This window comes from Ostrea edulis, chromosome 4, assembly GCF_947568905.1.
Source record: "Ostrea edulis chromosome 4, xbOstEdul1.1, whole genome shotgun sequence".
Taxonomy (NCBI): Eukaryota; Metazoa; Mollusca; class Bivalvia; order Ostreida; family Ostreidae; genus Ostrea; species Ostrea edulis.
The window spans coordinates 35,295,807-35,319,705 of NC_079167.1; the positions used below are offsets into that span (position 1 = coordinate 35,295,807).

The window sequence follows — 23,899 nt, forward strand, 5'->3', positions numbered from 1 at the left end:
ACGTGCAACAGTGTGAAAAAACTAATAATGATAATTCTTCATTGTGATACTTGGGTGATCATGAAAAACCATAGACCTCTGGTATGTATCTTTTTATCCATGATATTACAGATGATAAAGCCCCATTGTAATCACTGTTGGACATTGTCTGAGGATAGGAGGCTTGATTGTTTTCACATTAATAGTCATGAGAGTTAATTCAGTATTGAGGGAACAGGTGCCTGTTTATAATCAATCTAATTGTTATTTTTTTCCCAATTTTACACATTAGAAGAGATCTCATTAATTGGAATGTGATCAATAGGGTCCATATCATGTTCATTCATTTAAAAAAAAAAGTTAACGATGTATATAGCGCATCCAATATGATATGGATTGTCGGATTAATGTTTCATTTCAAAAGGAAAACAGATATTATAATGGTAAATGAATTGCATGATTTTGAATAGTTTTGGGTGTTTTATTAGATTTCTCACAAATTGAAGATAAAATCGCATCAAATTTTTTGGTTAGTCAATCAAGAATGATGGAGCCGTGGCACTCATCTGTAAAAGTGAAATGTGGCAAAACGATGTCATTTTTTCTTGGCTTTTGATTATGGGGGTGTGTGTTTAATATTAATGTATTCTGATCAAACCATTATTTTGGAATGAAATTGGGCATGGAAGTTTTTGAATAGAATTATTGCAGTACAGGTTCTTGAAAAAAAACCCTGTATAAACTCTTTGTAAAGAGTTGGTTTGCATACAGAGTTTGGTACTTGCTGAAGTAAATGTTTAGGGATTGCACCAAGGCAGGCGGGACACTTGAGACAAATGCATAAAATGTGTTCGTAAATACAGCTGATATTACTTTTCATACATGAAATATTTAAAAAATAATGTTCACTTGCATGCAAAATGTTACAGTGAGATAATTTATGTGAAGGAACACAACATGATTTTTGACAGTGAAAGAGAGTTATGACACTTTAGTTCTATATATCATCTTGCCAAAGTTAGTTAACTGCACAAAAGGCATTTAATCTGTACGTTCCTGTGTTAGTGCAGTTCTAATTCTAAAATTAAGCTACACATTCCTGTGCAGGAGAATTAAATGATATTTTTAAACAGTGCAGTATTCATTCTTTAGAAGGAAGAAGTGGTGCAGAACTCAATTTTAGATAGGAAAAAAGTCCCAATTGCATTGGAGAAATTGTTTTGGCAGCGACTGTATTGATCAGGGTTTGGGGTTATGAAACTGAAATGAATGTAATATTTCAGCGAAGAAAATGTACACTGACTAGAGATTTAAGCTTGAAACATTTCCATGGCCTTAAGCTGGTATTCTGAGCTCGGTAATGATTTGATTAGATTTCCTACAATGGCCATTACGGTCCATTTCTGTAGTAGGTAGGTAGTCTGTATCTTGAATTGTTTATTACAACAAAACAAAGTCAACTGACTTAAAACCATAAAGTATCATGAATAATGTGCACTCAAGTATTGTAACTGCTCACCTCCAATGTTTAGGGGGGGGGGGGGGGATCCTACTTCAGAAAACGGTTATACGACTAGTGGGCATCTAAAAATTGAGTAAATGGGTTGTCCACAATTCTTTATAACAATATATTTACATTCCGGTGTATTTCTGTCATTATCTTATGTCTTCTTCAACAAGAAAACTAAGTGTAGTTTTGTTTCTGCCCCCTGCCAAACCAGTGTGAAGTGGGCTGAACCAGCTGTTGTTGTTCTGTCAATTTCACTTACGTGTACGAAAAAAGATTTCAAAGTATTAAAGCATTTTATGGAGAAAATGTAAATGGATTGCATTAAATGATTGATTAAAAGTTCTTAAGGATAAGTTTCAATTTCCTCATAATGAATTTGAAATTGTTAGTATTAGGCAATGCATCTAACCAATGTTTTATTGCACAAATGCACATGTATATAGCTGTTGTATTTCGTTTCAATAGAATATATTTAAACAATTACATGTAATTAAGTTTTGAAGTTCTATAATCTTATAATAGTGATATTTATGCAAGTTAATACAATTATTTTGTTTTTATCGTAATGTAGTGAAATTCCGTTGATCAAGTTAATCATATGCAAATTAGATAATCAAGGTTGAATTATTCTTTTTTAATCATATGTTATCTCCTGTGTTCGGACAATGTTCCAAACGTTAAGATGATCTAGATGTGACTCAGCAGATTTAGGGAAACTATATAAAGCGGTCTTATTCAAGATCGGTTGTTCATTCTGGAAGAAGTCGTCGTATAGTGAAGACGTGCTTGGAGGTAAGGTATTTATGACTACTCATTTGCGGTGTCTCAAATTGCTGAAGATGGACCATTTGGGTATCATAAATTCTTGCTGAATAAAAAGGAGCAAAGTGTATTAATAGGATGTTTGAAACCCAGTGTTTAGAAATAGGTCTGGGAGCTAAGGCTCAAATGTAAGTTTCAGACCTAGGCTCAGAGCACAGAGAGATAACAGAGAAAAACCAGATAAATATAGAAGATCAGTTTAAATCATTGTGTTGTTGATTATTTTTGATTCTGTTCTATTATTTTATTTAAATCCAATCAGTAGAATACGCCAAGTAGCGTAAGGAAAATTATATATATATCTACTTCATTCGTGGTCGAACCTACAAAACACATTACAGTAATTCCAAGCGATATGACTGACCATGCAGGCCTGGATTTCCCCAAAGAAACTTAAGTTGAAACTTAGACTTAGATTTTTGGAAAGAACTTAAGTCTGAAATTTTACTCAAATTCTAACTGCTCAAATGAAAGAAAACTCAAACTTAAGTTTAAGATTTTTTCGAGAAGTTCAAGCCACGACGAAAGAGCAAGTATATATTCCTCTTATAGTTTTGATTTGTTAATACTGTCCTTTAATCTTTATAGTGAAGTGAATCATTGTAAACAATCAATGATTGATTGATTTGACATTGTTTAACATCATGATTCACTTGAGAATTTTTCACTCATATGGAGACGTTGCCATTGCCTGTAAAAGGCTGCAAAATTTAGGCCTATGCTCGGCACTTACAGCCTTTGAGCAGGAAGGAATCTTTATCATACATGCCACACCTACTGTGACATGGGACCTTGGTTTTTGCGGTCTCATCCGAAGGACCGCCCCATATAGTCGCCTCTTATGACAAGCAAGGGGTATACTGAGGATCTATTTTATCCAGATCCCCATAGGATAAACAGTCAATAGTTCAGACCAAACATTTCTTTATTTCCTCCCAATACAATACTGTCCAAGGGTATTACACTTAATCAAGTTGTATGCTTATGTGCAAAATATTTGTAAAAGTAAGTTACAAAGTAAAATAAGTTTTCTGTAGTACACCAATGCTGTATCTCTTATACCTTGAAAATTCAGGAGATCGAGTTCCAGAAGGAAATAGTTTGGCAAATTTGAAGTTGTGCCTGGCACCATGAAGAAATAACTACAATTCGCACTGCAACAGTTCAATGTCTGACAAAAACTAAATTCACATAGTTTTCACCAAGAACCCCCCTCCCTTTAAAACTAAATATGATGAATGTTGAAACTAATGGATTAAGAAGCAAAAAGATATGATTATGAATTACACTCTGTATATCTTTTCTAATATTTATTCACAACTGAAAGTGTACATTAAAACTATTAAATGTTCATTGAAATGCAATATAATTATGTAGATTTTAACAGTTGCTTGTCTTCCACTAAAGTGTAATCGATGTCAGTTGACAGAAACTTACGAGAGATTTTATCCTCCCTCCCCCTAACTATTTGAATTTAGATTTTTATCTTACATCGATCTTTTGATCTCGCCCTATTTATATTGCTGAACCTGTACTCCATAAGGATATTGCTGAACCTGCACTCCATAAGGATATTACTGAACCTGCACTCCATAAGGATATTACTGAACCTGCACTCCATAAGGATATTGTTGAACCTGTACTCCATAAGGATATTGCTGAACCTGCACTCCATAAGGATATTGTTGAACCTGTACTCCATAAGGATATTACTGAACCTGCACTCCATAAGGATATTGTTGAACCTGTACTCCATAAGGATATTGCTGAACCTGCACTCCATAAGGATATTGCTGAACCTGCACTCCATAAGTATATTGCTGAACCTGCACTCCATAAGGATATTGCTGAACTTGTACTCCATAAGGATATTGCTGAACCTGCACTCCATAAGGATATTGCTGAACCTGCACTCCATTTAAGGATATTGCTGAACCTGTACTCCATAAGGATATTGCTGAACCTGTACTCCATAAGGATATTGCTGAACCTGTAAATCTCCATGAGTATCAGTTTGCTGAATAAACATCTGTAACACTAACAGGTAGATTGTCACGCGCTAACTTCAAAGAAATTCAATGTCACCATTCAAATAATTGTTGGGGAATAGAAAAAACAAAGCGTGATAAAATGGATTCCTTTCTGATTCTTTGCTGACTGTACTTGCTGAGATTTCGACTTTGAAGTTTAGTTACTGAGCGAATAGTTGTTAGGAAACATTTAGATAAATAAATACATGGGAGAATGACGAATGAATTGTTAATTTCTGCCGACTGTACTTGCCAACCATCACACTTTCTAGCTGTTGAACTGTCTTGGAGATACTAATTATGCTGGGCTAGACTGGGACAACCACAAATTTAGACAAATATGATGAATAATGCAATAAACAAGTAGAAAACTTTCAATTTGTTTTGAAAGGAATTATATTTAATCAGGTACTAATCAAAATGTGGATTTGCCTGTCGCTCATAAAACAGACATGATTGCATCACTAACAGTATTTTCTAAGTATTATGTGAGCCATTTAATTTAAACATATTTTACTGAGAAACTCAACAGGATTGGGCAACAGGCATAGCCTATGTAGGCCCTCTCCCAATACGGGCGTATGATGTGAGTCATGATGATGGAAATGATTCTGGAACTTCAATCTAAAAAAAAATGTAATCTTTTTTTATATACAGTATAATCTGTCTAAACCGGCTAAGTGTGGTTCCAAAGAAATAGGCTGGTTTGCACAGAGTCCGGAGTGCAGAATGTTGACAAGAATGAGAGTTGCTTCCCTTGTATTCACTATCTATGCATACGTGTGTAATGATTGCTAATGTTTTATTATATCACAAAAGAATTCAAAATGTAAAAATATAAATGTCAGTGTTTTATAGTCGTGCTCATTTGAAAGAGTTTCAATTTTTATTAAACAATTTAAAATCTGGGAATTATTCACGCAATTTTCTGTTGGTAAATTGTCGATTTCGTCTACATCATCGCCGTTATCAAGTGCTACATTACGTACGTTCGTCAAGTTTGTGTTGTGTTCGTCTAAAATTTGTCTTTCCCAGCTTTCATTGTAAATGTATCGCTTTCAACTGTCTCAATTTGTGAAACGGAAACTGATGTAATGCCGAGTGATCGACCGGACATGGCGAGCTGTGCTAACTAACTGCATATCATCAGTGTCTGACTCGCCGTAGAGCTCCAAGAAGTCCATGAGGGGAAACCCTGCTTTTGGAAAACATAACGGGATTGTTGCCGATTTTGTTTCATTCCAAGAATGTATCGAATTAATCGATTAATTGAACTTTGTCTTTTAATGTCAGTTCTCGTCTCCGTCGTTAGGGGGAGGGTGCCATTATCTCATGCGTGGTGCTGGCATAATTGAAAAGTACACCCCCTAAAAATCTGGTTTTATTTTAAACTGATCGTGACTCATCGCCAGTTGCACTCTTTTACTTACCTGTGGCTTCCCTTGAGACACCCTTTGTGTACACCGCGTGTGATCGGCCGAATACCGACAGGTTGGTCATCGTGGGGTGGCTGGGTTAAATGCGATAATTAGAGCTAATTACGAGCAGTTGGGACCTTGTGTACACCGAATACAATTAGGGTGGTGTATCATCGAGCGGCCGGTTTAAACAGGATAATTAAAGTTAATTGATAGCAGTTGGGACTGTGTAAGCCGGCCGATATACAGAATACGTAGTATCCGGAGTACAGGGAATTATTAGTAAAGGATTTGTTAAAGAAATGTTAGGGACTATCTTTTGTGGCCGGAATTGACAGAGCGCTGGAGTACTCAGAGGCCAGTTTGGACAAATTATACTGTATCTATCTTTGAATGATGGACTGTATTATGATATAGGCTTTTCCATCACCTGGTAGCTTTTTCATGTCTGGGTCATATTTTCCCCCACAGTGAGTTCTAGGACTGTCACTATCAAACTTAGCATTGGGGGTGTGGATGTGTCACGAACCAAAGATAGTTCACTGTGGCCTCCTTCTGAAATTTCATGTCCAGATCATGAAGGGCTAAGTCCTCTCACTGCTCAGAGGTCCGTGAGAGTGGAGCTTTCCCTATAGTGATCCATATATACATGTTTAAAAAGAAAATGTAGAAAACTAATGAAAAATTAAACCATACCTATGGAACTTGAAAATTTTGGTCCAAATGGTGTAGATTCGAATACAAGCATGTGGACATGTATTTCTCCATGTTGAATCTTGTGTACCCAAGTTCACATCATTCTGAGATGTTGCATGAAATCCGTAAAAGCATGTAAATCTTATTTTCTTAATCATATATAATCACTCCTTGATTAATGCGATTGTACAATGTCTCTTATGTTTGTGAATTTGCTAAACACCGACGCTGAATATGATGTCACAATGCACTGTTTACATCAACTGCGTTATGTTTCCCGCGTTCAATGAATAGGCAGATCAAATGTTTATTAAAGTTAGATGGATGCTGTCCACACGTGTTTAGTGCTAACTTCGGGATATTTTTTGTTCCTGTTTAATATGGATATAGATGCCAATACTTTTTGCTTCACCCTCAAAAACGGTCACGCCACAAGACTTGATGCATCTTGGGGGAAGGTGTATCAGATATGAAATATAGGTCAATGTGACCTGATTTTGGAATTTATACAAACATAGTGCGAGGCTTAGGACTATCAAACCTGGTCAGCTCATGCAGTTTTGGGGGAAAGTGTTTCATGATTTAGATATAGGTCTCTGTGAATTAAAAATTTTATGGCAATACATATACAGATTGTTTCTGGATCATATCTTCCACACTGTTAGGCAACTTGGTCAGTTGATGCATCTTGGTGGGGGTGGGGGGTCACAACCCGAAACTAAGGTCACCATGGTCTCATTTGATGCATCTTGATATGGGGGGGGGGGGGGGGGGGGGGGTCACAACCCAAAACTAAGGTCACCATGGTCTTATTTTGGAACTGCAATTGACAACATTACAGCTTGTTACTTCATAATAATTCATCTTGTACATTTAGTTGCAGACAGGTGTTTCATGCACCCTAGTGGTGCACTTTATTATCCTATGGATTGCGTTCCCCCTTTTATGGGTTGAATTTCTGAAAAAGAGTGCACATTATGCAATATTTTTTGGTTAACTTTGATGTTGGACTGTTCAGAGCAACAGCAAAATTGTTTGACTGGTGATGTATAAATGGTTTTAATGCTGGCTAGGTTCAGTTATAAGAGAATGGAACTCCTTGAGACTTCTTATTGTTGGAGTAGCAAGGTGAAAGGTCAAGGTCATAAAAATAAGTAAGTATGAACAAACATGCATTTACATTACTTTGAAGACAAGTGCAGCATATGCTAAATGTCAACAAGTTGTGCATGACTATGCAGTAAACATCTTGTAATTTTATTTTAGATCTTTCCCAACAAAGTCATAAATCCTATCTGTCTCTTGTTCAAAATTGGTTCAGCATTTTCTGTGTTAGTAGTGTCTTAACAAAGCTCTTAATTAGCTTGGTTTTTTTTTTTACTATACCCTGCATTAATGGAGATAAGCCCTAGTTACACAAGTTTACAGGGGAAAAATCTGTTTATTATGAAAACATATACTTCATAATTTAGCTTCCCTCCTACCTGGCTTTAGTTAGCATTAAGTCACTGCTGCTGAGACTGTAAGGCTGCAGCAACTCAAATTGTTTTGTAAATTGGCTTGGAAACTTGTTTTTGTTTGCTTCTAGTGGAAGTCCTGCTGTGTCGTTAGTTAATCTTACAGGGGCTCTCTTCTTGTGAAATCATCACGCTTCTTGTCTCTGTTTTATATCGGCAAGCAGCCCACTGCTGTTTAAATTCTTTTTGTCTTTCTTGATTATTTCTACATCAAAAGAAAATATCTACTGCCCTGAAAATTTTTAGAGATAGATTGATTGATATGATTTTATCTCTTGAAGAGTATATGTGTTACAGTGTTGCATATAATGCAGGTTCTATATGAATATTTTTAGGTTATTAAAAAAATTGAATTTTGATGATTAGATGCAGCGCAAATATCTATTTTCGTGTAAGATTACAGAAATATAAAGTATATACAGTGTGTAAATTTCCGGTAATAAAAGAATATTATAGGTTTTGATATTATTGATAAACAGGAAGAAAGTTGAATTTTGGAAAGGACAAAATGTGCTTCAGACCACATGGAGGTTAAAAAGAAACCAAGAATTCTCAGAGTAACTTTTACATGAAAATCGGATAATAGATATGTGTCCAAATACAGTGTTAAACTTCAAAAGTTTTGAAAAGAAGCATGCTTTTGTTGATTATGATGGACAAATAGTAATTAAGTGAAGGAAGTTTGCTTTAAAATGTTATTCCACTATTAAGAATTGGGTTTAATTTTACAGTGAAATTTCTCTACACTGGCCAGCTGCCTGACTGAATGAAATGGCCAGATTAGAGGAGTGGATGAAAGGTGAAAATAATGAACAGTTATCAATTTCGTAACTCCTTTAAGGAAAACAAAATAGAGAGTTTGGCAAACACAGACCCCTGGATATACCAAATGCGGAATAAGGCGGCTAGGAGGAGTAAGCATTCCCTGTCGACTGTTCACACCCGCTGTGAGCCCTATACAGTAAAACTCTGATATAGCGAATTTCTGGGGACCCTCTATAAAATTTTGCTATAAGCGTAATTCGCTATACGTTTATAGCAAATTCATAATTCAAATATAACGAATTCGTTATAAAACTGATTTGTTCTACATGTATCAGTTCTCCAAGAAAGCAGCAATCGATATACTTGCATTTGTATTGTCTTTAAAAGAAAGAAATGAAGCCTATATATTTTCGAGAAAGAAATATTTTTAAATATACACGTTGATTTATATATGATAATTCATCTTGATGGATTATTAAGTCATGCAAGAACATGTCGAGAGAGAAATGTCAAATACATACATGTACAGTCTATTGCAATTGCCATTTACTTGTTGCTTTACACAAATAAAGGAGTGTACGATAAAATAAATGCAATCAAACTTCAAATTTAATTAACGACAATATATTTCCTAAACGTATGTGGAAGTATTGTTTTGTGTTAACAACCTTTTTTGAAAAAATACAAACAGAAATTTTGTAATAAGTGTGGATCCTTTATGTCAATGGAAAACGATTGTTAAAAATCACAAAGAGTTTAAAATGAAAACAATAAATTCGTTATAAAAGGTGATTTTTACGTTCATTTTTAATTCAAGGGGAATAGGAATTTACTTCGTTATATCCGTAAATTCGCTATATCCGTGTTCGTTATAGACACAGATTTTTATATAGAATATATAAAGAATTTGCCGGGTAAATCGTTTTCACTTCGCTATAGCCGTAATTTCGCTATATCCGTGTTCGCTATATTCGAGTTTTACTGTATCTAAATCAGGTAAACAGATTTATATATGTAGTAAAAATCAGTGTACCAAGAACAGCCTAACAATCGGTATGAAACACATCAGATAGCATTTAGCCCAATGATAGGTTGTATTGGCAAACTAGATCATTATAACAACCATAAATTTGTGAAATGCTGACTTTAAACGAGACTGTTGAAACCCCTGCACCATCAACTTGTTTGTCAGTAGCCAGCCTCGATTTAAAAATTGATCATACACAGAACAAGTGGATGGTTTACCAAAAACTTAGCTTCATTGCATGGTCTCATTTTCTTGAAATTTTGTTACTCTTAATTGTGACTTAATTTCTATAGGTTTAGTTGTGGAAGACATTTCTGTTGTTACCTAGCCACTAGGAAAGGTTCTCATCATTATACACCAGTATAAGTTTATGTTGTGTTAACAAGGTATCATAAGTTTGTTTTCCTCTCCATTGAAGGACACAGGGATCGTCTTGAGAAAAAATGTGAATGGCTTATGATGCAAGAGGATAATGAAATTAAAAAATGAAACTAGATTCACAATTTCAGTGAAAAACTGAATGTCATTTACAAATGAAATTTTAGCAAAATGCTTCATGAAAGTAATTTTAGTTTAAACCTATGGACATTAGCATGAATTAAATTTTGTTCAGTGTTTGAATGATCAAAAATATGTATGCAAGTGCAGAAAGGAAACTGAAGCACAGAAACACTTAATGTCTATGAAACAAGATACCCTCTTTTGGGGTTGATCTTAAAACCACAAAAACCCTGTCGGATATGCTACTCCTCAGGGACACAGAAAAATGTGGCAAGGTATCATTGATTGTTTCTTTCTGGAAGATTTAAAGCACTGTGGACTTCAAGATTAGCTCAAAACAAACCCATAATTTAGGTAGCACCTTCCTTATTAGGCAGAGCAAGATTTACTTTGCTACCTCACTTTTAATGGAAGAATTGAAAGGATCATTTGTCCCTTGTGATCAGGTTGCTATGACTTTGGTGATGTAAATGACTGATTTATGGGGTTTTGATGCTGAGATATTTCTTTGTGCAAATGCACTAGTGGCCACTAATCTTAATTATCTTGTATCAATTCCAAATTTTAGGTTGCCTATGTGGATAATTTATGCTTTTAGTATTATAGGGATTTTTTAAAGAAAGAAAAAAGAAAAATACCACACTGATGTTTGATAAGTAGAAATGCAGTCAGATGCAACCATTGCAGTTCTGTTTTAATATGGACATACTTGTTGCCTTTGCATATGTGATTAAAAGAAAGGACAAAGCTTAACATCTGGTCATGGTTTACCAGTGTGGCAAGGTCACATGTCATTACACATACTTAGTTGTATGTTCTGAATTATTGAAAACACTGATTTCATATTTACCTTGTAACAAAGTGGGAATGAAATTTAAGGGAGTTCCACCCTCATGTGATTTATCAATATTAATGATTGAAAGTGGAAAAACTGTATTAATTTCCACTTAACATGGCTTTAAATTTGATTAATAACCAAAGGAAATATATATGGTGCCACCTTTTTTAAGATTTCAGATATACAAAAACAGAAATATATAGGTCAACATCAGAAAATCACACAATTTTTGTAAAACAGAATAATTAAAAATAGATAAAAACTTGTTAAAATGACAAATTTTTTAATGCCAACAGTTTCGAAAAACTGCTGATATATAGATATGTATAAATTAATTGTGGATATCAGGTAAATCATTGTATAATAGACATACAGTATGGAAAATACCAGCTAAAAGTTATTGCCCTTGACAAAAAAATTTCTATAAATAATTGACAATCTATGAAAAACTTTTTTCACTATGAAAAGTTTACCAATTTTTTTATTTTATCCAGTGAATAAAATTCCTGGTTCATGATTTTTGATAAAAATATTTTTGTATTTTTGATGTGAAACATTAAAAATATAACTCATAGAATGTTGACAGCCAAAATTTTGACCTTCTGAATGCAAGAATAAAAGCAATATTTAGCCTTAAATCTGTGTTATGTAATCAAAGACTCGAGTCTTTTTATGTATACAAACAAAGAAGTGAAATATTGATTTTGTAATATAAAGCATCTTAATTTTGCATAGTCCAAAAATACTTGAAATGTGAAAGATATAATAAACTTTGATCGATATCCATTTCTGTTGAAAATTTCGTAAACAATAACATAACGCAATCTTTGTTTACAAAACAAATAATAAACTCTCTAAAATGAGCTTCTGTGATGATGCATAACCTTAATTTTTATGTGAAATCTTTTAAACACATTAGACAGTAGATTTTGATCATTAAATGTGAAAAAGAAAATTTTGGGGAAAATCATGAATCAGTCTCTTTAAAAGATATATTTGTATTATGCACAAAGTTTAATTTAATAAAAAAAAATTGCAAAAACCTCACATGAGGATTGATCTACCTTTTAGTTGAATTAATCTGTACAGTACATGATATGGAACTGCTAGTCACTCCAAACAAGGGAGTAGTACTGTTATCAGTATTTGTTCATGTATCATGTCATAAATATAATTTTGCATGCAAGGGCACAATTGCATGTTGTTGTAACTTGTGCTGCAAAGAAAAACTTTCCGTTTACTATGCCCTTTTAGGCAAGTGAGGTTATCCTCACAGAATTCTGAAATAAATTCTTCTAATTTGAGTCACAATTTTATTAAAACACAAACCTGTTCAAGTAACAGAATAATTTTTCATCTAAAGGTGTTTAGGAGAAAAATGACAATTTGGCTAGGAAACAGAGAAGATTTATGCTTTTTCTCAGGTTTCTGTATGGTCCACACCTTTCGTTTAAGTAGTCTTGTCACTAATTCTAGAAAAATTGTTCATTTCTAGACTTCTGACCCTATTAAATATACAATCTGTTGGTATTCTATGATTTAGCAATTGCAAAATCCATTTAATAACCACAATGCATGTAAGGTGCTTTCATGCAGTGTTAAATGATTGAATTGTAACATTGAAAAATCATCAAATTAGCATCAACATGCTTTTATTGCAGGTCAGAAAGTCAAAAGCAATTCTATAAAGTGATATTCAATTTCAAGGACTCACTTTCAAGCTCAGCAGTTCATACATGGTGGTTTCATGAGAGGCATTGATTAAATGAATCCAGTTTATTTTAAGGGCTATTAATTTCTGTATGTGTATCTCGATTCTTTGTAAATTTTTCATGACCTGTTGATGCGGCTATCATGAGTCATCGCTAGGAATGGTCCTCTCGACAGAGATTTACATATAAATATGGGGGGAAAAAAACAGACTTCTATGAGATTTAATTTGAATTAATGTGTGATGATGCTTTGGTCAGTAAACTCATTGAAGAAGTTCGACCAAGACTTCAAGTCCTCCATAAGTTTAAACCTGTACGTAATTTCCAGCTAAAGAAGTACACTATGACGTACTGTATGAACATGTTGCCACAGAAAAGCTATCATTCAACGGACTCAGGTGCCCCTTGTAAGTTCTGAGACTTGATCATAGTACCATGATGAGCAGAGAATTCCTTATTTCAATGAAAGTGTGATAATAGGTTTGCAGTGCTTAATGAATGGATACATTTTGTATGAATATGTATACCACAAATGAAAATATCATAGGTAAAGCAAATATTTAATGGTCTATCTGTGATGTCACACAGCTGTTCCTGGTCAACAAAGTGCAACTCAGGTAGCTGGCACAACACAACCTATCAGCCACTGCTTGTAAATTCTTTTAAAAAGATACAAGCCTGATTGCATCCATTGTGAGAGGGAAAGACACCATTGTGAGATGTGTTGTCATCTTTTATCATCCCTGTAACCTAATCTAGTTCATATAGAGCAACCTAAGTTCAACTTCTGACTTCTAAACATGTAGATCAGTGAAACTGTCCTATTGCAAACCCTGGCAACCTCTGCTAACAATATTATAGCCAGATGCACAAGGAATATACAATAGAGGCACAATAAATACATACAATTTGGTCATGGAGGCATTTTACATTCAAACAGCAATATGATCATAGCTGTAATGTTAATGGATGAAGTGCATCTGGTTGTAGAAACTGCTGCAAGATGCTAAAAACTCTGAATATTTTTTATTATATATCCATTGTTTTTATGTTTCGATGCTGTTGATTTCACCGAGTGTGATATGAATTTCTTGATCACCGTATTGCGATTTTTAGCTTGCCTGAGCTACAGTATAAGCTCAAGTTAGCTTTTTTGATCACCAGTTGTCCAGCATCTGTCTGTCCATATTCAACTTCTTCTCCAGAGTCACACATCCTATATCAACTTGCAATAAAGCATCCTTGGGTAAAGGGAATTCAAAATTGTTCAAATGCAGGGTCACATCCTTTTCAAAGGGGAGATAACTTACAAATAGTGAAGATATGGTGGCATCTTTTAAAAATCTTCTTCTCAAGAATCACTGGACCTGAAAAGACAAAACTTTAATGAAAGCATCCTTAATGAATGGAGATTTAAAATTCTACAAATGAAGGCCCCTGAAGATTGGGTGTGGCTACAATAGGGAATCAGAGTCTTACATGGAGATATAAGTATATGAAAAATCTTTTAATTTAAAATCTTATTCTCAAGGACAACATGACCATTATGCAAGCATCCTCAGGTAGTGCAAATTCAAGTTTGTTCAAACCCGTAATGATGGTCCCGGGGCTATAATCTTTAAAAAAAAAAATTCTTATCAAGAACTGCTGACTAACATAATGATATTCAAACAATCCAATGTATTGTAGATTTATAATTGATAAATGTTGACTTTAAAAGGAAACATGAAAACAAAAATGTTTTCATGAGTAGTAGGACAACACTAAATCATATCAATATGCAAAGGTTCTTAATTCAGGGTTGTTGGTTTTTTTTTCATGGACCTTGGGTTTGGGATGGAGTTAAAGACCCAAATAAAATACCATATTGTTTCTTCACGGATCACTGGATGTGGGCGGAGCTCATCTATGGTCATTGTTATTTACTTGGCCAAGAGATCAGGGTGCTGTGTATACTTTTGATGTACACAGGAAGGGTCCCAGGGCTGTCAGCAGTGTTTCTGTGGTCATAGTGTTTGTATAATGGTTGTATCCCTATGGCTAGATGACACACAGTCTACACCCCCTCCCTATTTCTTTCTTTTACTCTCAGTAATTGGCTCAATGAATGATTTCTTTCATAAATATAGAGCTATTATAAATTGATAATATAAATTATTTCAATAAGTTACAAGTTTTAGAAATTAATGGGCAAATCATGGTTTGATTTCTGATCGTGTAATTTATAATACATGTATATAGAGGGGGGATTACATTTATATTAGAATTGCATTGTTCAGGGGTCTTTTTAAAAACAATTGAAAGATCTAAAGAATGCCTGTAGGTACTGGCTGTTATTGTTATCAAAACACCTCTCTGGGGTAGCTCTAGACCAATGTCACTCCACCTGAGATCTATTGTTAAATGTTTGATTGACAGACGGCTACCAATTTGGGGGTGTTAACTTAAATCAGGGATCAAACTTTACATAATACATGATTATTAGGAGAGAAAAAAATTCCTTGAAATCTAAAAAAAATCTTTTACAGAACAGCAGGGCCATGTCAGTCATATTGATATTGAAGCATCTCCACATTGTGTGGATTCAAGTTCATTTAAGTTACAACCCCTCATTGTGTGGATTCAGGTTTAATTGACAACTCCACATTGTGTGGATTCAAGTTCAGTTAAGTTACAACCCCTCATTGTGTGGATTCAAGTTCAGTTAAGTTACAACCCCTCATTGTGTGGATTCAAGTTTAATTGACAACTCCACATTGTGTGGATTCAAGTTCAGTTAAGTTACAACCCCTCATTGTGTGGATTCAAGTTTAATTGACAACCCCTCATTGTGTGGATTCAAGTTCAGTTAAGTTACAACCCCTCATTGTGTGGATTCAAGTTCAGTTAAGTTACAACCCCTCATTGTGTGGATTCAGGTTTAATTGACAACCCCTCATTGTGTGGATTCAAGTTCAGTTAAGTTACAACCCCTCATTGTGTGGATTCAGGTTCAGTTAAGTTACAACCCCTCATTGTGTGGATTCAGGTTCAGTTAAGTTACAACCCCTCATTGTGTGGATTCAAGTTCAGTTAAGTTACAACCCCTCATTGTGTGGATTCAGGTTTAATTGACAACTCCACATTGTGTGGATTCAAGTTCAGTTAAGTTACAACCCCATGGGGCTAGGTTTGGGTCATAATATGGGATCAAAATTAGTCATGGGATTTAAGAAGATAAAGATCTTTTTAAAATCTTCATCTGAAGAACACCATGACGAAGATGACTCAGGTGAGCATTGTGGGCCTCTGGTTTAAATCTCTCAGGTGAGCATTGTGGGCCTCTGGTTTAAATCTCTCAGGTGAGCATTGTGGGCCTCTGGTTTAAATCTCTGTAATTGATGAAGCCAATGCATCAGTGCAGTGGAAGTGACACGAAAAATGATGCATACACACAAAAAAATTAAACGTATGTTTGCTAATTAGGAATATATTCATTATCATCTCGATTCTGAACATTTATGGGGGTATGATAGATTTGTTATTACTATAGTAACTTAATCCAAAGAGCTGGATCATGTCTTGTTGACAGGCACAGATCATCAGATCCAACTATGCTTTGCATCTCGTTTGATCATAATGATCCATACCTATCAATGCAATGTGATCCATCTCGCCTATCAAGTGCTAATAGTAATGCAATGTAATATATAATGATATTTTCTGTATATAGTAAATATTATTAGGAATTTAAAGTTGAATTAAGTTCAGAAAACCTCAAGTCTTTAATGGCAATTGCCTGCTTGTGTGAGTTATACCTTGCATGGTCATTAAGGCAACATTTCATCCACTACTATCTCAAAATTCTGTCCATTGTCAGTGCATGTTGTTGCCTGAATGAAATGACCATGTCACCCTTTCCCCCCTATAATCATCTCTGTATCATCTCCCGGGGCATAGTCCATAAATGTCCTTCAGATGATCCCTCCTTTTGTATCCCAAGCATTTTACTGTTTCACAGATTAAAACTTTCATTAGCTTTAAATGAACCAACAGATCGTGGCTGAAAAGCAGCCCAGATTTTATGGACCACTTTCAGAAATAGATAACCCCTCATACAGCATGCCATTACAAACGAAATGGAGAATTCAGAAAATCTGGACGAATTTTTGCTTTAAACAAACATGGCGAGAAATGTACCTTTTGACTTTGACCATGCATACAGCATGATATAAAAGTCGGCAAAAAGAAATGCAGAGTGCATTTTATATTACTGCATATTAGCATTTTATATTATTGCATGTTATTCATATCAGTATTCAGGTTCAGTTTCAATATTTTGCAAATGCAGTTGAAGTTGAGAATTACATTTTATTATTTTGTCTATTGAACAAAGAGTAGATAATAAAACATGGTGGTCTGGAATGAACAGATTGTATTACATGATCAGATGGAGACTTTGATAATACACCTCAGATAAGAGGAATCTAGAATTCCATACATCTGCATTAAATTTTATTCTGATTGGACTGAAGAATACAGAAGTTCTAAGGAGAGAATACATTAGCGATTGGCAAACCAAATTTGATACTTTAATTATAGACTGTAAAACTGATTGTGATATAACTTAAGGGTTTAATATCATTTGATTTATGGTTTCTGTTCATTTGATGTACTATATTCTTATAATCTGAAAATTATTTTTAGAATTCACACAATTTTATATATGAACATAAAAATCATGTAGGTCTCCATAATGATTGTACTTTTCGTATTATCCATGTAATTTTCATAAATGTGTTGATTGCAATTTTACCATAATTTAAGTACTGTAGTATATTTGGAACAAAAATGCTAACTATGATTAATGCCTGTTATATTTTCAGTGTTGGTCAGTTGAATAGCTGTGATACATGATTCATTGCTACAATCAAATGGTAATTCAAACTAGCACTGTCTCAGCTGATAACAGCCCCACAGTGAAAAGCAGGCAGGAAATCCAAATTCCCCTCATCTGCAGAATTACTGTGTGAGATGTGAACTTATCAATTTGTCTTCCAAAGAATGTAGGACAGCACTCACTGGTTCCTGGTAATGAATATTTGTAAAAGTCGGCATGCTTTTATAAGCATTTGATTATGTAAATAAGGTTTTGGGCATGCATATCTTCTGTGAACCAAAAAGACACCACTTTCCTGCATCAAAATATTTTGGGTGTTTTACTATATGAAAAATTTATGAAAATTGCAGATTTTAGTTGGGGAAATATCCACTTTATAAGGGTTTATAGTAATTTCTTCAAAAGTGTATTCTTTGATATTGATATAAATAAGGTGTACTTCGAAAATAAAATTCTGCTGCTGATTTGATACTGATTCTGCACTTTGAATTTTGAATTTCATGATGTGGATATTTTAAAAGCGGTATGATGCTCTCAAGTTCATTTAACCTTTGAATTCCCTGGATGACATTGTATGGGCCTCTAGTGTGCTACTAAAGGCACTACCCAGGGGCCCCCTTTTCTATTAAGCATCCCATATTTATGTGGCAATATTCCATTATCACCTGCATTTGGTGTTTATGTTTCTCGACAGATTCAATACGCGAGAGCATGTACTGCGTGTGATCAGTTTTTAAATTGAGGCAAGCTACTGACAAATAAGGTTTCAATAGTGTCAGTATTTTGCAAATTCTGTGGTTGTTAAAATGATCTAATTTGTAAATACAAACTGTCACTTAAGGTTGACTGCTGTCTTATGCATTTCATACTAATTGTTAGGCCATTCTTTATATACTGATCTGATTAAGGTATAGGGCTCATGGCAGGACTGTAACTGGTCAACAGGAGATGCTTACTCCTCCTTAAAGCACCTGGTCCAATGTCTGATATGCCCTGGGGTCTGTGCATGCCATACTTTCAGTTTTATAATCTTTCTGGGATTGGTCACTGTTCAATGTCTTTGTCTTTTCATTTCATATTTGAGGAACTTGACCAATTATTGACCACCTTGGTGTCATGTTTCAAATATTTTCCAGATTGCAGAGTGGAAAGACCACTTTTTTAAAGGATATTTATGACATGATTTTTAAAAGAAAATAAATGGTGAATGGGTATATATTCGTACCGTAAACCGACTTTTATTTGTGATGACTTTTTTTGTGATTTCTCAGTGATAAAATGGTTCGCGGTGACTAATTTTTGTGACGGAAATAATCTTTAACAGTACATGAGACATTTATAATAAAGGATTGGTTCATGGTGACGAAGTTCTCATGAACCTTGTGAAAATTTATCGCAAACAAAGAACAGTTGGTTTACAGTATGTGATTAGTGTTGTCTACATAGTTTAAGATTGCTGTCTGCTGAGTCTCTCATTTAATTTGTCATATTTATTGTTATTACAGTATTAAATTTATCTTGGCTATTGTATAATTGTATCAATTTGTTTATAACAGGTTTATTTTTAGCAAAATTTGGCATATGAGATGGTGGGTGATGTCCAGGCATCAACCTTTCACTTTCAAACTACCATTTAAATTTTACATGATCAGTCTTCATGATTATGTAAGAGTTGGGGCTATCGGGGATGTGGACCATAAGCCCCGTTCACATGCGCTGATTTACTCATGGAGTGCAAATTTTGCATATATGCAAAAATTGCACCCATGTGTAAAAGTATATTTGCTAAGCTTTCACATGGTACTTAACAAATTAGGGTCAAATGGCAATGATTCTCGAAGTTTGATAAAGATGGCGGATTATTTTCAATTGAGAAGGAGGATTTTCCCTTACTGTGTAGGCTTCGGTGACAAATTTGATTGATCAAGATATGTCTACGACACTCCATGCAATATGTTTGCAGAAATACGGTGTATTTTATGAGGAAACCGATCTCATACTCGGTGATACTGCGTTTGCTCCTCTTCGGAGCCGAGCCGTCGTGATCCACAGTGACGATTCCTCGTGTGTAACGTTGTATGCGTTCACATGACGAAAAATACACTAGGAGTAAATATACACATATGCAAAAGTAAATTTGCATCTGGTCTGAGTAGGTGCAGATTTACACCCGGGTGTATATTTGCACATATGTATATTTACTTTTGCATATATGCAATTGCATTCACATGCTCAAATTTACACCCGGGTGTAGATTTTGCATATATGCAGAATTTGCATACCGTGAGTAAATCGGCATGTGAACGGGGCTTAAAGCTGCCTAGATGGCTCAGTGGTAATTTAGCACCTTACTAGTAATGCAGGGGTCCTGGGTTTGAATCATGGTCCAGTCAAAAATTTTCTCCTTTCATATATTACATTTGGTGACCACCCCTAGATTTCTGGTGAAAGTCCTGCTAGGGGGCGAAAAGAATCTTGGTTATTTGTCTTTGAGGACAAAGACAATTTAAAACAGGAGGAAAGTGTAGAAGTTAGGGTGTATATGTGGACTGTTATTATCGGCTTGGATAGCTCAGTTGTTGGAGCACCTGACTTAATGCAGGGGTCCTGGGTTCAATTCCTGTTCCTCTACTGCAATTAGGTTAGGGGTGCAGAGTTCTACATACTAGGTTAGGGGTGCAGAGTTCTACATACTAGGAAAATACAGGAAAAGTCTTTCAAAATCAAGAAGGCTACAATTTGGCTAATGTAATGCTCAATATCACAACAAAAATGAAAGTCACTGTAATATTCAAGCTTTTATGTGTATGATAATTGAATAACAGTAATTTTCTGTAGAAATGTTTGAAAACCTTCTTTTCAATACCGTCAAAAACCACTTTTTGTGAAAGAATATGCAAGCGTATGAGTGCAAAACATACAGTTGTTAAGTAATGGGTCCCCTCATTGTATGAGGTAGGCCATACTCCATCATCTTTTGATGGCAAATTTAAACAACATGGCATCCAGAACATCATTTTTAAAATTTGTAGTTTTTATTATTATATATACATTTGTATTTACATACTAAAAGTTTTATTCTTCCACAAAACACTCTAAATTTGTTATTGACTGGAAACCTAATCAGCAATAATATATAATCAAGGTAATTCAGGTGAGTTTTGTTGCCTATGAGACACTTAAATGCTCAACTTGGGAGAAAATGATAAGACATCCATATTGACTGAAATTTGATTTATCGATGGGTCCACTGTCAATTAAACACTTATTCTTTGACAGATTTGAAAATTACCACAACTATCTATAGAGCAATTGAAAATTGCCTTACTGTCAATGTTGGTATTACTGTATAAAGTGAAATAGGAACTCCACACAATGACTGGCATTTAGGTCTGGAAGATAAAGGTACGTATTTCTAATTGAAGGTTTACCATTATCTATTTTTTTTATTGGGCTTCGTCCCTTTCATATGCAAAGAATTATTTATTCCCTCCTTTTTCTAATGTCTCGTTTTTAGATGAATATTGACATGGTGATGTGTTTTTAAGGCATAAATCATAATATTTTAATAAACATGTCAGAAAACAGCAGCATTTCTTAAACTTTTTAATTTGTAACTGAAAAAAAGCAGAGTAAATCAATAGTATTGTTTTAAAACAATCTTCATCAAGATAAAGGGGATATTGGTATAATGCAGAATACGAGACATATGGCTGAATGTAGCAAAACATCAAAAGTTCAGATATCATTACTTTGCCTAATCAGATCGTGTATTTAATTGTTGTCTTGTTAAGATTAGAATCAGCTATTGGTGTTTTGCCATGAGGTAAACTTTTCTTCTCCTGGTGTAATTGACCATACCTGTGTGATACAACGATAGCTACAAGTACACTCGATACACATGGCAGGTCAATCTTACTGTTATTTAACTAGGTAAGACGTAATGTTAATAAGTGCATATTAAAATTTTAATGAAACGAAATATTTAGGTACACATTGTTTTTTGACCTGGACCCATATATCAATAGTTCAATTAAATGCAGTAATTGGCCCTAATCATGCAAGGATTTAAGGTAGACAGGAATTTAACGTACAGATTATTTAGATGAGTAGGGCTGATATAGAAACATTTAGGAGCCTCTGTTGTTATTTTTGTTTTCTTCATTAATGTATATTGCATCCTGAAAACCTAATATCCCCTCGGGCACACGCAAGGCAGTCTGCAAATGATGTTAGTGATAAAGCTTGGTGTTCAGTAGATTATGTGATGTCATATTAAAATCGGTAGCAACAACTGTTGTGGATGGGACATTAAACGTGAAAAATCCTGAAGCATTAAAACAGCTGTGATGCCCCGCCCCCTTCAGTCTTTGTGAATGGTACAAGAAAAGAAAGAGAGTAACAGCGACGGACATAAAGCTCACTGTTCTTACAATGTGACATGTTTTAATAGTTTCTAGACATTTTGTTTATTTACAGTGAAAAACTGGGAAGTGAGAAGGCTTATACAGTGACCAGATTGGACTAATGGACAGAATTTTACACATGTCAGGAGGCTATGCTTGGCTGAAGCTCTAGAGTCAAGTCAGCTTGATGCCAATTTTTGTAAACATTTGGTGGTGATATTCAGTCTGCAGAGTTGAAAGGGAGATTCTGAGACAGTGAAGGTTTTTTATGGAACTGAATATTTCTCAGACATTGTCCAGAGCATAACATTTTTCACCAGTGAAAGTAAGTATGTATGAAGCATGAAGTCGTAGAATTATAAAAAACAATTCTGAAGCTACATTTCAGCAGTGTTCAACCACGAACCACTCACTGTAATGTTTGCAGGCAGAGATATTATTTCATTTTTAGTTTATTTAAAAACGTGGTGGCTGAGAGGCAAGGAGTGCAAGATAAGGAGTCGATATAAGGATTCAGGGAGCGCAGTGGTACAGTTTTACTCAGTACACAGTTAGTAGTTCCCCCCACAAAACCTCGGTAAGAACAGGGGAAAAAATTGTTAGATTGTAAACCGATTCACCAGTTCCTCGAAGCTGCCAGAGAACTTTTGTAATTTGACTCTGTGGTCAGTGAAAGGTGGTGTTTTTGGTTGTTACTAGGAAATGAGCTCTAATTTTAGGTTTTCGTCCAACTGAAAAGGTAAGAGTGTATAATTATATGAACAAGCAAGTAGTTGTCATGTGAATGGATACTGTAACATACTGTGTTTTTCTTCACTGTTTCAGGTCTGTAAAAAATGGCTGGGCATGAGCGGTGTCATTCATACCCTACTGATTTCGCGCATGGACGGAGAGATGACAGATAATTGTTTTATCAACTTGTGTGCGATATTCTTTTTTGTGATTGGTATCAGCTTTTAAAAAAATATTTTTGAACAGTTTACAATTAATGATTTCTTGAATTCCCATAAAATCTGGAGTATACAAGATAAAACAAGTGATTTTGTGATGTTCAGAATGGATATTGCAACTCAAATGTCTCAAGGTGAGTGACTGTTTTTACTGTGTCAGAAGAAAAAAAAAAGCGACCATGCCCACAGGGGCTACTAAATATTTCATGAATCATTAAATTTAATACAAGATTTCCTTTAGATTAAATTTAGATCAATTTAGAGGGGGGAAAATTTGGCCTATTGGATTTCCTATGAAGTCTATATCATGTTCCATACATTAATTTGTTTAAGTAAAAGAGGTCCAAAAAGAAATATGACTCATATATAAACCTTAAAGAAATATGATTTTCTCACAATCCCAGTGATATTGGTTTTCTGAAGTATGCCCTATCTAAAAAACGAATATTACTTTTGTAGCTTGCAACAGGTATAGGCAAATCTCAGATATACCAAAGGGATCCATTAATTGCATTCAATCAGATTCTTTTTCACTTAATTTTTTATGCTACTGGAAAAGCATTAAATCAGAGTGTTACACAACATTATTTTCTCTGATTAAAGAGTCTGAGATTGTGATAATGGTGTATTGATGAGAGAAAGAACCAGAATGGTAGTTTAATTAGCAAAGGAGCCCGGGTGATAAGACTCACCTGCTTCCCTTTTGTTCTTATCTATGTGTTGAGTTTTCAAGTTACACTATGTCAGTGAAACTGGCTGGTCTTAGATAACCCTGTATTTCCCAATGACTTGTACATTTCTGACTGAATTCTGAATGGAATGAGATAGTAGATGCTGGACTGGTTGTGG

The 23,899-nt window shown here is 34.7% G+C and overlaps 1 protein-coding gene across 8 annotated transcripts in view; it reads left to right on the plus strand.

Annotated features, from left to right (window-relative positions):
- LOC125671561 (inactive tyrosine-protein kinase transmembrane receptor ROR1-like) overlaps window positions 1-23,899 on the plus strand; it is a 124,137-nt gene that overhangs the window by 23,827 nt on the left and 76,411 nt on the right. For 2 of the 8 annotated variants that reach the window (XM_048907339.2, XM_048907344.2), the window contains exons 3-6: window positions 17,681-17,885; window positions 20,974-21,099; window positions 22,174-22,425; window positions 22,926-23,184. In XM_048907339.2, the coding sequence (XP_048763296.1) occupies window positions 23,148-23,184 (37 nt within the window). In that variant the 5' untranslated portion in view covers window positions 17,681-17,885; window positions 20,974-21,099; window positions 22,174-22,425; window positions 22,926-23,147. Of the gene's footprint in view, window positions 1-17,680; window positions 22,426-22,551; window positions 22,840-22,925; window positions 23,185-23,899 lie in introns of those variants that run through there. The other 6 variants (XM_048907340.2, XM_056162498.1, XM_056162496.1 and 3 more) reach the window with 5 other exon arrangements.